The sequence below is a fragment of the Martes martes genome (genome assembly GCF_963455335.1).
Source record: "Martes martes genome assembly, chromosome: 12".
Lineage (NCBI taxonomy): Eukaryota > Metazoa > Chordata > Mammalia > Carnivora > Mustelidae > Martes > Martes martes.
The window spans coordinates 11657147-11672358 of record NC_137900.1 but is presented as its reverse complement, the minus strand read 5'-3'; the positions used below and the strand labels follow the sequence as shown (position 1 = coordinate 11672358).

Genomic DNA, 15212 nt, shown 5'->3' with positions numbered 1-15212 from the left:
AGTCTAGTAAACACACAGTGAACCGGCATGTCCATATGGACATGTGGCTTTTGTGAGCTTCTCTTTTTATTTAATGGGCCTATATTTACTGCCTGTCTAATGCATTGTCTGTAAACAGCTTTGTATGCCTTTCCTCTTCCTACTTTCTTCTTGTGTATGTTCTTCCAAATGTAAATGGACAGGCGTTATGGATGGAAAGCAAAAAGGTAGAATGCATTCTGCCAGTACAGGTCTATCCTCGGAAAGTCCCAGAACGCACTGCATTCAAAAAGGATTCTGTTGTCACCAACACCAAACAACACACTCCACTCATTAAGGAGAAAGATACTATGTTGCTGGCCCAGAGATTGAACCTATGATTTTACTCATGTACCAGTTAGGGAGTTCTGCCATTCTGCATACCGCCATTATTTTATTGCCTGTAATGTAAAAAGATGTTAAGAAAATATTGTTAGGACCTAAATGCAAAGATAGCAATAAATCAACAAAGCAGGCAGTAGGAGATTTTTTTTGGATGTTATTCCATTATTGTTGAAGTTGTATATCTAAATCATAGACACGTTTGCTATTGCTATGCTAGGATCCCAGCAGATAATAATTAAAACTCCCTTGAGTGAGTGTCAGTGTTTTAATACTTAAAATGACCGGGTTGCCTTGGATGATCTATAGGATCCTATCTACCTCTAGCATCCTATAAGTCTATGAACTGTTAATGATTTGTTGAGTCAATTAAAGTTTTCTTACTCTTTTTTTGAAAAAGATTTTATTTATTTATTTGATAGAGATTACAAGTAGTCAGAGAGGAGGAAGCAGGCTCCCTGCTGAGCAGAAAGCCCCATATGGGGCTCAATCCCAGGACCCTGAGACCATGACCTGCGCCGAAGGCAGAGGCTTTAACCCACTGAGCCGCCCAGGCGCCTCATAAAGTTTTCTTACTCTTATTTCTTATTCTTTCTCTGCTGGAGAGAAATTCTGGTGATGTTCATCTAAGCAACATTACATCTGCTATAAAAATCACCTTTTAAAAATATGAGGTAATCATCAGGTGGTTTCCATGATAATTAAATAAAAGACATTTGGAGTACTTTCTTACTATGTCAGTTGTCTCCAATATTTACTACTCGGGGTTGAGAGTTATAAAGGGAAAAGAATAGAGAATTATAGTCTCTCAGGCAGTTTATAGCCAAAGGCAGTATTAATGTAAATTTTAATATTCTCCTCCTACTACCTGTTCCTAAAGAACAGAACACCTTACAACAACAAGATAATCTCAGATACAGCAAGACCTTGGGTAGAAGAGGCAGAAGCATCACTTAAAGAATACAGTTTAAAGAGGCCAGAGACTCAAAGATCTCATTCAAGTCACTATGATTGGTTGGCACAGAAAAGCCAATACCTTCAAATTTTGAGTATAATAATCACGTTCTTAAATGATGCCAAAAAACGAAATACCAGAGACATCCCCTTCTGGCTACGGGGAGTAATTTGCAGCAGATCTACACTCCTGCTGAGAAGAACTGGAAAACCAATGGATAACATCTCTATATTTTAGAAAACACCTGTTTAGGAGCTAGCAGAGGACTTCCCAAGCAGCAAAGGTTCAAGGGGGCCAAGATCCTAGGAAAAGGAAGTCAGTAAAGTGAATTCAACATTCTCCATTTCCCCGTGGGGGAACTGCCCCTTCAGTTTAGAAGCTTAGCAGAGAGCAGCTAAACAGGAGGCAGAGAACTTAACAACACTCGCTGGGTTGGGAAGATAATAACTGGAGTTCTGGGTTGCCAAGGCAGCCAGGGCTTTAGAGCCAAGTTTTGTGAGAAAAGAGAGGCACAGAAAAGTGAGCCCATCACCTGGCAATCTTCCCTTGAGTCATGGGCCAAATGCTTAAGCTGCAGAGGGCAAGGGCCAGGAAGCCAAACATAAAACAGAGTTTTCAGTAATCTCACCAGCTAAAGAGATAAAAATTAAAGTCTAGGACAACACATTAAAGAGGAGGGTTCCCAAAAGAACCCTAGTGTATGCTCTCAGAATATTCCCCAGGCGTAGTGGAGAACAAGACATTGATCCAGCAAAGCAACACCCTCTCAAGTTAGCCCAGTTCTGATTGGACCGAGGTGACCTGTTCTACTCAAGTTGGCTACTTGAGGATAGATTGAATCCTCTCTGGAGAGAAAAACATCACCACCAAGGATTCCATAATTTTTCATTCTCGACGTCCAGTATTCAATTAAAATGCCAGATATTTCAAGAAATTGGCCAAAGTATGTGTTTGTGGGGTGGGGGAGACAACAGAAACAGAACCACAGGTGACCCAGCTATGGAGCTATTAGACTTTGTAGGAGTGCAAAATAACTCTTTGTAATAATTTAATAATATGAGCACTATTTAGTATTATGGCCAAGAACTAGATGATGAGATGAATTTCATCAAAGAATTAGAATCTGTTAAAGAGAAAGAAGTTGGGCAGGGGAGGGATGTGGAGCTTTGAGAATGTCAGAGTAAGGTTCTCTGAAAATGTGTTTCTCTATCAAAGCAATGGGAACACTGGCAAAAAACAAAACAAAACAAAACAAAACCCTGTCAAATCAACTTATTCCAAACTCTGGAAATTAACTAAAGGGATACCACAATCTAAGAGTGTTGATTCAAGAAAAATGACAATCCTTCAAAGAAAGGTGAGCTTTATATCTGCACTAATCCCACCTTCATCTCTCCTACTCTTAGACAGACTTGAAAACCAGGAGCTTTACAAACAGTAAAAACAGAAAAAGCAGTAGCCTACAGCAATTCTGCAAGGGACACAACTGGTTTGGAGCTACCCAAAACCCTGTCCCCAGAAAATATCATTATTTGACTTATTTGGCAAAGCACCACAAAGTTCCATTCGCAGGGCTTCTCTTTATTTAATTTGACTGAGGTAGACCTGATTTTGGATGTAATTTGACTAAGGTAGACCAGCCTTCTCTCCAGGGCATTTGTCAAAAGCAATCAGTTAAACAAGTGTTTAACATTTCAGCCGCCTTGAGGTAGTATTAACAACTGAAACTAACAAAAGACTGACCAAACACTAGATCATGGGATATCCTTGGCGGGGTTGGGGGGGGGCGGTGGTTGGAGGCAGAGAGGGGCTTTGCAAAGCCTCAAAATATTTTTGGCAACCTCCATGGCTTCTCAGATGTTCCCACAGGATCAAGCAGCCAGTTGGACACAGCCGTGGCCAAGTTAATGAGGCATCCTCGTAGCAGCTCTCCCTCCTTCCTGGCTCTGCCACCTTCGCTCCACACTTCTGCTCCTTGGGACCACACCTCCCAAAATACAACCTGAATACAAACCTGTACCTTGGACTTCACTGTCTTGGGAACCCTGGCTGACAGTGCACTGTAGACCAGCCCAGCAGAATCATTTACAGTTTCCCAAAGCTGCCATGATACTTAGCAGTTCCACACTCTGCACGTGCCACTCCCTCGTTCTGAAATGCTACCTCATCCTGACAGCCATTCTTCAGGGTGAGTTCTCAGTCATCCTTCAAGACACTCCCAAGGAGAGCTAGCTGCTTCTCTCTACGTGGATCCATATCTCTAGAAGTTAACCCTTATCACTTTACTTACAATTTGGGGGCAATTATTTGGTGCACAAGGCATGTAGAAGCTCAGAAAATGGGGAGGAAATCAAGGTCTCTGGATTTAGGATTGCTCCCAGTTCTAAGATGTTTCATCTTAAAGACACGTAGCTTGTGACACCGGCGGCTGGTACAAATAAATGTGTTAAAGGGGACTTTATTTGCTTTAATGTTTGAATGGGTGATGCTTGTCACCCATTGTGATCTGAGAGCCAATATATCCACCTACATATGGGTTCTAGCCACTGGACTCCAGAGAAAGCAGCAGCCACCCTTTCAGGACTGAGGAAACGCAACAGGTGTGCAGGCTACAGTGCTCGAGTTCAACTGACACATGGGTTCGCTGACATCAGAAATAGCTCAGAGAAGAATTTACTTTCTGCTAGATGCTTTTCTATAGAGGTCTAAAAATACCATCAGTTTGAATATATCCTTTCCAAGAGAAAAATACCCTTCTTTGGCTGAAAGGTGTTGGGGAGAGATCATGCTGCTATGTGAAGAATTGTGCGTTTCACGTATAAGCTGTCACAGCTGTTCCAGGTCATCTGTGGTCTCTTAGTGTCACGTAGGCTGCGAAACTCTGGTGAGACAGTGTGGACAGAATATGGGCATTCGAGACGGGGGTCCTGAGATTCTGTCCCTACTCTATGTGTTACTACTGTGTGGCCCTGGAAAAAAACACCTAACTTCTCTGGGCTTCGGTTTTCTCATGTGAAAAACAGGCCATCCATTCACTTTACCTCTGCTTACTTTGTGGTAAGGATGTGTTTATGGACTGAATGTTTGTGCCCCACCCCCCAATTTATATGTTGAAATCCTATCCCCCAGGGTGATGATATTAGGAGGTTGGGGCCCTTGGGAGCTGATCAGGTCATGAGGGGTGAACTCTCTTCAGTGGGATTAGCGTCTTTTTAAAAGAGATCCCAGAGAGAGCCCTTGCCCCTTGGGCCATGTGGGGACAGAGTGTCAAGATGGCCATCTAGGAACCAGGAAGCAGGCTCTCACCAGACATCAAATCTGTTGGCGCCTTGATCTTAGAATCCCCAGCCTCCAGAATTGAGAGAAAGAAATGTTTGTTGTTTAAGCCATCCGGTCTGTAGCACTTTTGTTAAACCAGCTCATACCGACCAAGACAAGATATAAAGTTCCCAGCATAGTGCCTACACATGGTAAATGTTCCATAAATGATCATTAGCTAACATTATTTCTCTAGTAAAGCAATGGTTAAAGTAATTTTAAGAACAAAACCAAAACACCTTCAATCCAATTCTACACGTGTAGGTACGCTCGGCAAACTTTGCTGCCTCATCTGCATTACCGTAGAAAGGCATAATACGATCAAACCTGTAAAAGATTTTCTTTAGTTAGAAAACTGAAAGGCGCTTTGAGAACCTTTTAAAAATTTGCATCGAAACAGGTGAAATAAAGACTGAAGGAGAAGGCAGACCCTAGCAGCAATGTGCTAGGGAAAAAAAAAAAAAATCAGAATTCTCTTGATTGTGCACCACAGAATTCCATTTAACATAAAAAGCATTTGCTGGGAGTGAATATTGGGCACACTAAGATGTTTTCGCATTGTAATCTTTGCAGAACATCCAGCCAGCTGAAACATCCTTCAACGTTTTCAGAGACAAAGCAAACACTATCAAATCATTTTTCTTTGAACAAAGCCACATCAGATTAACTGATGCATGCCCCTATAAACTGGGCAAAAGGTAAATAAGAGAGCAAACTTATGAGTCATTGAGTGTCCACCGGATGTGCTTCTGCTAGGTTGTCACGGATTTTGCGCAGAGGGGGAGGGGTAGAATGTGGGATACTATACAGCTTATGGATAAGTGCAGATTTTGTTGTCTGTCCCCACCTACTAGAATAGAATGGTGACATTTTTACTCCCTCTAGGGGCCAACCAGTTACCTTTTCGTACGTTGGCGGGGGACAGGCTGGAAGGGGTGGGGTGGGGGCAAAGGGGAGCCCGACCAGGAATTTCTAACTTTTTGTTTTTAATTTTTATCCTTCCTGCTGTGGTTTCTGTTGTCAGTTTTTAAATTTTTTTTTTTAAATTGTGCTTTTTTTTTTAAACTTTTACTTTTTACCTCTTGTGTATATGTAGGGAATTTACAGGGAAATATGTACTTTATGGAATAAATTTTAAGAACTAAGATTTATTTTAAATAAAAGTAACAGACCTTTAATCTTATACAGCTAAATTGCTGATTATATATTTGCTGAGTTGACTTAAAGTTTCAGAAAATTGTATCAGGAGTTTTATTTTTTGACTGCAAAGCCTTCTTAAGAAAGTCTTTTTAACACACACACCCCACACAAGAATTGAAGCTCCATGATGGCAAATGATTGCTTTGTCTGTTTTTTTCATCCGTGTTTCCCAAGTACCTAAACTGGACTTGGCACATAGTAGACCCTCAATGAATACTTGTTGAGTGAAGGAATGAGTGAATAATTGGGCATTAATTGAACACTTATTCTATACTAGGTCACATCCTAAGTATGTTTTGGATACCATCTCAAATATGAATGATACGAACATAAATATCACCACAATCGATGGGGCAGGTACTCATTATTCCACACACAGCTAAGGAAATGAGATTTAGAGAAATTCAAAGATGAAACTAAGATTTGGACCCTAGCAGCAATCTAGTCCCAAACCTCTCAACCAGCCTATAAAGCAGTAGGGAGGCACAGAGCTATAATTATTCTCATTTTCGAGATGACACAAATGAAACTGTGAGATTTGACATAACTTTCTCACGGTTTCATACCCAGTGAGTGGGGTATGAGTCCAAAGTTCATGGGTCTGTTGTACCTCCCGGAGTGTGGTGACCCTCCTTGCCCTTTGCAAAGACCCCTTCCCTCCACTGCTTACTATTTTTGCTTTGCCTTCTCGTCCATGTCCAAGACATTCCACGGCCTGTTGCCCTGAACATTCCCCTGTGGCAATACCACAGCATAGCTCTCTTTGAGAGTATCTCTTCTCAGATCTGCTACCACTAGCCTTCTTGGTGTCTCTGGGAAAAGGAAGAAAAACTATCAACCCTCCTTCCACCCAAGACAAAAGCACACAGATATAACATCATGGCTACAGTGGGCTCCAATTCAAGCTGATTCATTCTTGACCTTTCTCTACTCCTCTTGTAATAAAAAGATACCTTCTCACTATCCCGTCTTCTAGGGGTTTTGTTAAATAAATGGCTAGTTATTCTTTTTAAAGATTTTATTTATTTATTTATTTGTCAGAAAGAGAAAGAGAGTACACAAGCAGGCAGAGTGGCAGACAGAGGCAGAGAGAGAAGCAGGCTCCCTGCTGAGCAAGGAGCCTGATGCGGGACTCAATCCCCGGACCCTGAGATCATGACCTAAGCTGAAGACAGTGGCTTAACTGACTGAGCCACCCAGGTGTCCCATGGCTAATTATTCATATGTGTCAGGGAGGGCTTATATTCATTTATTCATTCTAAAGGCATTTTTTAGCATCTGCAGTATACAAGGTACAAGATTAAGCCCTATGGGGATTCAAATACAAGGTTGGCAGTACCTTGCCAAGACATTGTTGGTCAGAGCCACTGAGACTCAGTTTTGTGTTTTTATTCGAGTTATCTCTTTCCACTCGATTTAATGTTGAAAAACCTGCAACTGCTACAGCGGTCTTGCTACCATGAGACGAGAGCCTACCTAAGACTGGAGACAACCAAGAAAACCAGACAGAGGGTCGGACAAGGAGAGGAACTGGCTCCTGATCGCACAGTTTCGTCTTCTGCATCAAGTTGTTCCTAAAGCTAGCCCTAAGTGGATTTTGCCTGCATCAAAGGGCAGTAAACTATTCCCAACCAAAACAGTACTAACACACGGGTCTTTGGATAATCTTTTTAAGCCCCTGGTCTTCCAGACACAGCCTCACAGACTCTTACAGCCCCCCTTAGAATCTTCTACTCTCCTGGCAGTGCCTGTCTGTTCTACTGGACCAATGCTGAATCTCTGCAGCATCCTGTCTCATGGAAGTAACACTGGCCCGGCATCAGCCAGCTAAAGCAGTAAGACGGAATGGAAGGTCAGGGGTAGGACCAGCCTGCACAACCTCTTCTTAGTCAGGCAAGAGTGCATTAGCACACGAGGCCAAAGGGACACTCACTGGGAAGGTGGCTGGAACCAAGAGTTCTTGAAGGGACCCGAGCCCAAACTGCCAGGTGGAACCCCGGCGGAGAACCTATGTGGGTTGTACCTTGTAGAGCAAGCGCCAGGGAAAGAAAAGGTGGTCATAGGATATTAGCCAGGAAGTACACTGCCAGAAACTGTAAGATGCAGTGTCTCCCCAAAGAGCCAGTATTCAGGTATCTGTTACGACAGAGGACATTCAACAGCCAAGACAGAATCCGGAATAGCACGAACTATTTTAAAAGTCATTTTCTTTCGATCTCTCTCCCACTTATCCTGATTAAAGATCACGAAGTGGGGGGCAGAGGAGGAAGTAAAACAAAGAAAACGAAAGAACTTTCTTCCCTTTTATCATCCCCAAACTATGAGTCGGGCCCAAACTGAGGGAAAGAGAGGTGATTCAATCGAATGCGAAACGGAAGATCTGGATTTGGATTGGATCTGGGAACACACATAAATCCGTAACTGCTCTCATACCTCAATAGGACTGGGAAGCTATGGGGTCTGCCAAGGTATGGGGAAGGGAAGACGCTTTAGGATCCATTTGAAGAAAGCATCCAAAGAAAGAATAAAGCTGTTCCTGAGTGCACCCCACCCCAAGTTTAGCCACGTCCCAAACAGGTCACACTGTAGGTTGCCGTCCGGAGTTACACCACAGGCTTATCTTGAGGTAGGCCATAGGAAATAGCAGTAGCTAACTCACCTTTGCATGTATGTATGTATGGATTTTTAAAGATTTATGTATTTATTTTAGAGAGAGACAGCACGTGAGTGGGAGTTGGGGGGCACAGAGGGAGAGACAGAGAGAAGCAGACTCCCTGCTGAGCGTGGAGCCCAACCTGGGACCCGAGATCAGGACCTGAACTGAAATCCAGAATCCAGTGCTCAGCGGACTGAGCCACCCGGATGCCCTCACTGCTGTATTTATCATCATAATGGCCTCTCTGTTAGGAGCCTCGAGGACATAATCACTCCAGGCTTACTATCAGGGCAAGTTCTGCTTCCCCGGACCAAACAGCGTGCTTGCATCCGATGGATAACGCCAAGCGAAACGAAGAGTGCCGGTGAGAAAGGTCTATTCTGCGTGGAGTATCTGATCCCTGACATTGTTTACAGCCGCTGCTCATGGTGATAGTAAATCAACGTTTAGTCTTACATTGTACTTTATGTATTTTCTACAGAAAGTGCACCCTCTTACTTCTTACACCCTTGGGCGGTGTGCTTTACCTCTTTATCCTAAGGATACGGTGAATCAAGTTTTTCATCTTTGTTTCAGCTGCTAGAAAATGTAGAGTCGCGCTCGCCTGCTAATGTCTTCTCCCTTGTCCGTCAGCACATTTTTCCATATGAGGCCTCCATCCTGGCTCCAGCTTAGATCACGACATTTTTTTTCCTTCGCACTGTCCCTCTGCCTTTTATTTTTAAACCCACTTCTGATTAAATTATTTCGGTGTGCCTCTCTTTGTAAGCCCATTTAAATCGCCTTTGCTCAGGACACGCAAGCAGCGTGTACACAGAAAGAACGATCGTCCGTGCACACATTTCATGATCTCTCCCAGGTGTGTAGAATCGCATGTGTCGTTCCTCCTAGACACAGGACACACATTGGCACCTCTCAAAATGCAGGAAATGACCTCTAGAATGCTAGGTCGGGTTTCCTTGGCAAACAGCACCACGTGGCATAACTCACCTACCCCAGTAGTGTGATCTCCCTTGGGCCCTGTGTAGGAGGTGGGCGTCTCTCCCCTCCGCCTGTGCCAGCCGCTCCGGTTTCTTCTCTCCTGAGTAAATGCACATTCATCTTGCTCGAAAGTACACTCTCCAGGGGGAGGGAGAAGCCTCTCTGCGGGGAGATAGCAGGTGTCATTACTGAGGCTCCTTCAGTGAATACGTGGCCTGTGGCTCCCGGGAAACCCATTCTGCACGTGGGCGTGTCACCCGGCCACACGCCAGGGCTTCCGGAGAGGCAGCCCCCCCACACCGGCCCCCCACCTACTCCAGGCTCTTGCCTCCAGCCAGGGCCTGGACTGGACCGCGGGTCCTGCCCGGAGGCGGGGCGCCATCAGACATCTAGATTCAGAAGAGTTGGGACAACTCTGAGAAAGAAACGTCCTCTGACTGGCCAGTTCATTTGCCTGAATGAGCTTACAAGGCTCTGAGGGTTGGAGAGAAATTGCCTTCATGGAAATATGGAAAATAAGAAAATGGCCTAATGGAGGAGGTTTCTTCAGAAATCCAGGGTGAGTGAAGGGAATCCTTAGAACAACTCTAGAGCTGCTTCCGGGGAGGTGGGGAAGGTGCGAAAGCTAAACGTGCTTCTGGAGACACAGTTTGACGCGTGTGGAGGACGCATGTCACGACTGGCTTTTTCTGGGCTTCCGTATTTTTTTATTTTAAGATTTTATTTATTTATTTGACAGAGAGAGAGAGAATGTAAGAAGGGAGAGCAGCAAAGAGAGAGGGAGAAGCGGGCTCCCCACTGAGCAGGGAACCCGATGTGGGGCTCGATCACAGGATCCTGGGATCATGCCCTGAGCTGAAGGCAGAGGCTCAACCCACGGAGCCACCCAGGCACCCACCTGTGCTTCCATATTCTTGTCTACCTCACAGGACTGTATTCAATGAGGTCATGTACGTAAAGTATTTAGAATATGAAGTTCTCAATAAATGTTAGCTAAACAAATATTAGGTCTTAGTGTTTTGCCAGCTGGAGCCTTATTTTCCATTTCCAAAAACAAATATTTATGTCTTCGGATGCCATCTTCAATAACTTTGATGATGGTGATTTTTTTAAAAGATTTTATTTATTTATTTGACAGAAAGAGAGATCACAAGTAGGCAGAGAGGCGGGCAGAGAGAGAGGGAAGCAGGCTCCCTGCTGAGCAGAGAGCCCAATGTGGGGCTCAATCCCAGGACCCTGAGACCATGACCTGAGTTGAAGGCAGAGGCTTTAACTCACTGAGCCACCCAGGCACCCCGATTCTTAATATTAGAAAGGTGCCACCTCCCACTTACTGGAAATTTCTTTGCCTAAATTTGGTTGTACCTTCACACCCAGATTCTTCGCAAATTTCTCTAACACATAGCCTGTTTTTTTTACATCTCTTTCATAATAATGATTTTACTTCATTTCATTTCACATACGGTACAAGCCAATGAAGCCTCATTCCCTCTCCTATGCCTCAAGTGTAGAGATCCTTGTTTTCTCTTTGTGTTGTCCTTGCAGTGCATCACAAATCAAGGGACTAAAACAATCTTTTCAATAAATAAACAAGGAGATTCTCTTCTAGCGCCACATGGATTCCACAGTTTGCCTGTTTGTTTAAGAAAGAGATAATACCCTGTGGTTTAAGATGCAGTGGTAATTAGTAGAGACAGGGACCAATAATCCAGATTGAGGTATGCACCATTTTCTCATAAGAAATAATGTCCAGGGCGCCTGGGTGGCTCGGTGGGTTAAGCCTCTGCCTTCGACTCAGGTCATGATTCCAGGGTCCTGGGATTGAGCCCCACATCGGGCTCTCTGCTCAGCGGGAGCCTGCTTCCCCCCGCCTCTCTCTGCCTGCCTCTCTGCCTCCTTGTGATCTCTGTCAAATAAATAAATAAAATCTTTAAAAAAAAAAAAAAAGAAAGAAAGAAATAATGTCCAGGGCGCCTGGGTGGCTCGGTGGGTTAAGCCTCTGCCTTCGACTCAGGTCATGATCTCAGGATCCTGGGATGGAGGCCCACTGGGTTCTCGGCTCAGTGGGGAAACTGCTTCCTCCTCTCTGTCTGCCTGCCTCTCGGCCTACTTGTGATCTCTCTCTCTCTGTCAAATAAATAAATAAAATCTTAAAAAAAAAAAAAAAAGAAAGAATGTCCAACACATAGCCACCATCTTGGTTTTGCAACTATCATCAATGCTTGGTCCACTTTCCACTGTCCTTTAATTCACTTGGAAAATATTTATTTTATTATCATTTAAATATTACATGTTTACAGGCTCCACACTGGGCATGGAGCTTGCTTAAGATTTTCTCTCTCCCTCCCTCTCCCTCAGCCCCTCCCTGACTCTAAAAAAGAGAGAAAAAAGGGAAAAATGACATGTTTAGTGTAATATCTGTACAATAATGATTTCATCACTGTTACTCGAAAATCTGCCTTCACATAAGACACATTAAAAATAACTAACAGTGACTTCAACAGAAGGTGTTTTTTTTTAAACACACCACTTTGTGCCGGGTCCTAGGCTGGGGAATTTGCAGGTATGTCCCCACTCGTCAGGCACGTATTACCATTACTACCTCTCTTGCAGATGACGATACAAGTCATATGCACACTGTCACAGTGTGCGTAAAAAATCATCATTTCTAAATTCCAAAACTTACTACACAGATCCAGAGAGGGGGCACTTCCGGCAAGAAAAACAAAACTAAGAGGCCAGCCCAGATTCAGTGTGTTGGGTGTGATCTTAGAGAAACAGGGTATGCTGGCATAGGTTCGGGAAACAAAGAGAGCTTGAAACCGGAACCATCTTACCTGGAGATGAGCAGCCCCCTAGTTCTATTGTAATGTCATCCAAGGCGACCAGGCCACAGTCCCAAAAACTTTTGCATAGGCTCATGAAAACCACCTGCAAATCGGAAAAATAAAACCATGAATTTGGTTACCTGTGCATTAGAAATTCTTACAACCTGGGATTTACTCAGCCCAAAGCATGCATAAGCAAATTACAGAGGCCTCTCTTCCTCGTCCACATGAACTACAGGTCACATGGCAGGAGTGACAGCTAAACCTTTACACAGGACCCTGAAATCACTGCCATTCTTTTTTTAAGCAGACTTAAGCTCATAATGATAGGCTGTGTATATTAATGCCGGAATCAGCTCACATTCTTTCGAGAATTGAAGGAGGAAGACAAGAGGTTAACCAGATGGCAGAGGAAAATCTCTCAAGTTTTAAATGTTTTCCCCAGATAATCCACAAAGTGCATAGAGAGTTGACAGTATTCCAGGCATTTTTACAAACATTTCCAGTACAAACAGTATTGATTTTTTGGAAATGAATTTCTGGCAATGTGCTTCGTTCATATTGTTAACAAAGTCCCAGTCATTTGCCATCTGGAGACTTCTGTTCCATTTCCAAAGAGAAGATATATGTCCCTAGACCGTATCACTAATAAAAGCCCTAAATGCAGTTCTTTTATCAGGCCAAACATTTTTACTCTTCTATGTGAAACAAAAACAGATCCATACCATCAATTATTAAATTCATTGCACCGGAGGACAGGGGATGAGGGGGAGGGAAGTTTTGCATTTCTTTGCATCAGACCTATTTTAAAGTCTCCTTTTCATATACAGAATGAGCAAAGAGTACTTTTCCAAACATTTGTATTAGATTTTCACTGTACTTTGTGTTTTTTAAAAAATATATTATTTATTTATTTGAGAGAGACAGAGAGAGCACAAGCAAGGGGAGGAGGAAAGAAGCAGATTCCCTGCTGAGCAGGGAGCCCGAGGCGGGACTCCATCCCAGGACCCTGGGATCATGACTTGAGCCCAAGGCAGACACTTAACCAACTGAGCCACCCAGGCGCCCCTGCTTTGTGGTTTATAAAACTGCTTCGCATGTGTAGCCTGATGTGTAATGAATATGAAGTCACTTAGTCCATGTGCAATCCCTCAATTACAAATCTTAATTCAAACAAAAACAAAGAGAGATAGAACAGAAACTAAGACTCCAGTTGGGAATAATGAGAACATTTGATTTTTTTGGATTCCAATATTATGTTGTGTCTTCAACTTATCTGTGTTATCAGCAGGAACTCTTTGCTCTCTGAGGATCAGAACCATTAGCATACAAAATTTATTTCAAAATTTTAAAATGATGTGACAGTTTACCACCATGCAAAGTATAAAATGTCTTAAGCTAATATCTTCAGAATAATTACTAAGAATAAGATGTGTAAAAGTTTACTTGGACTGTATTCAGACTGCTTTCAATTATGAAAAGGATAGTTTAGAGATATAACAGTATACAACTATATATACACTTACAAGGGACAAGATAAAAGAGAGTGTTTTGTTTTATCTCTGTTAATTTTCTCATCTTTATAGATTCTAGAGATCATCTGCAGGGTTTTCTACTTGCAGGATTTTTTTGCAGGATTTTTGCCTGGGAACTTATTCCCCATTTGTAAACCCAAATGTCTATGTCATCAGCCCTAAATGCAGTTATATTTTATCAGCAATGTTTATTGTTATGAGGGAAAGAATAGTAACCTGTCTCCTCATCTTTTGAATAAATGGTGCCACAGAAAGAATAAGTCCTGGTTTTCTTTCCTTTTGGCAATTTTCAAGTCTATTTTTCACCTGAATGGTGAAAAAGTAGTTTTTCCAAAATGAGTCTGGGATGCCGAAATGATTCGCCATATAAACCATTACCTACGTAAGACTCAATCATTTGGCATGCAGACGCATTCTAAAAAGGAGAAACGGCACTGCGCTCTCATATGTTTACTTTAGCATTATTTTATGATGATCGTAAAACCAAACAAGCAAGCAAATAAGCCAGCAAGCCAACAAATGAAACAACCCCCAAACACAAAAATACAGGAAATGAATAAACTATGGTACAGCAAGCTAAGAAATAGGCAAACATTAACCCTGACAGCTTGTGAATATTATTAAGTAGTATGAAAGTCTCTCTCTCTCTTAATGTTAAGTGGAGAAAAAAACTGGTTATAATAGATAAAATTAAAATGAAACAGACTACGATAAATCACACTGAACTCCTCTAAAAGTACCTAGAAAAAAAAAACCTTGAAAATTTACCAAATATAGAACAATTACTTTAAGCTCATGAAATTATGAGTATTAAACAGAATTCCTCCTTATTTTCCGATCATCCTTTAATTTTGTTATATTTATAATGAAGAAAAAAAAAGGAAAAAAGAATCAGGACCTCTATAATTAAGATGAGGAATGAGCTAGTGTTTCCTAGATTGATATCGTTTATTAGCAGCCACGAGGACATCTGGCTATTTAAATTAAAATTAAGTAAAAATCAAAAATTCATGTCTTCAGGCACACTGGCCACATTTCAAGTGCTCCGTAGTCACACAGAGCTAGTGGTCAAGCAAATGAGACCCAGCAGATACATAACGTTTCCTCATTGCAGAAATTCCAACAGATAGAACTTCCCAGCTCGTTTCGAGGATTCCGAACAATCTCTGAACGGCCACAGTGGGTTAGGTGAAATGCTAAAGCTGCTTTGGACAAGGGCGGCCCACTAGGTTGATCCTAGCTTGGAACTCTTTCCGCACTTAGAATACTCGCCAGACCACACGCTGTTCCGTCTTGTAAGAGATCCACGGGCAGTCAGCTATGAGCTGACATTCAAACTATGGCCTCAAACCCCAGATCGGTTTGGCGCTTGCCTATTA

The 15212-nt window shown here is 42.7% G+C and overlaps 1 protein-coding gene across 1 annotated transcript in view; it reads right to left on the bottom strand.

Moving 5' to 3' along the window:
* MAMDC2 (MAM domain containing 2) overlaps nucleotides 1-15212 on the bottom strand; it is a 139340-nt gene that overhangs the window by 14683 nt on the left and 109445 nt on the right. The window contains exons 10-11 of the mRNA XM_080820149.1: nucleotides 12308-12401; nucleotides 9480-9632 (exon numbers count right to left, since the gene is read on the bottom strand). Of these exons, the coding sequence (XP_080676275.1) occupies nucleotides 9480-9632; nucleotides 12308-12401 (247 nt within the window). The remainder of the gene's footprint in view (nucleotides 1-9479; nucleotides 9633-12307; nucleotides 12402-15212) is intronic.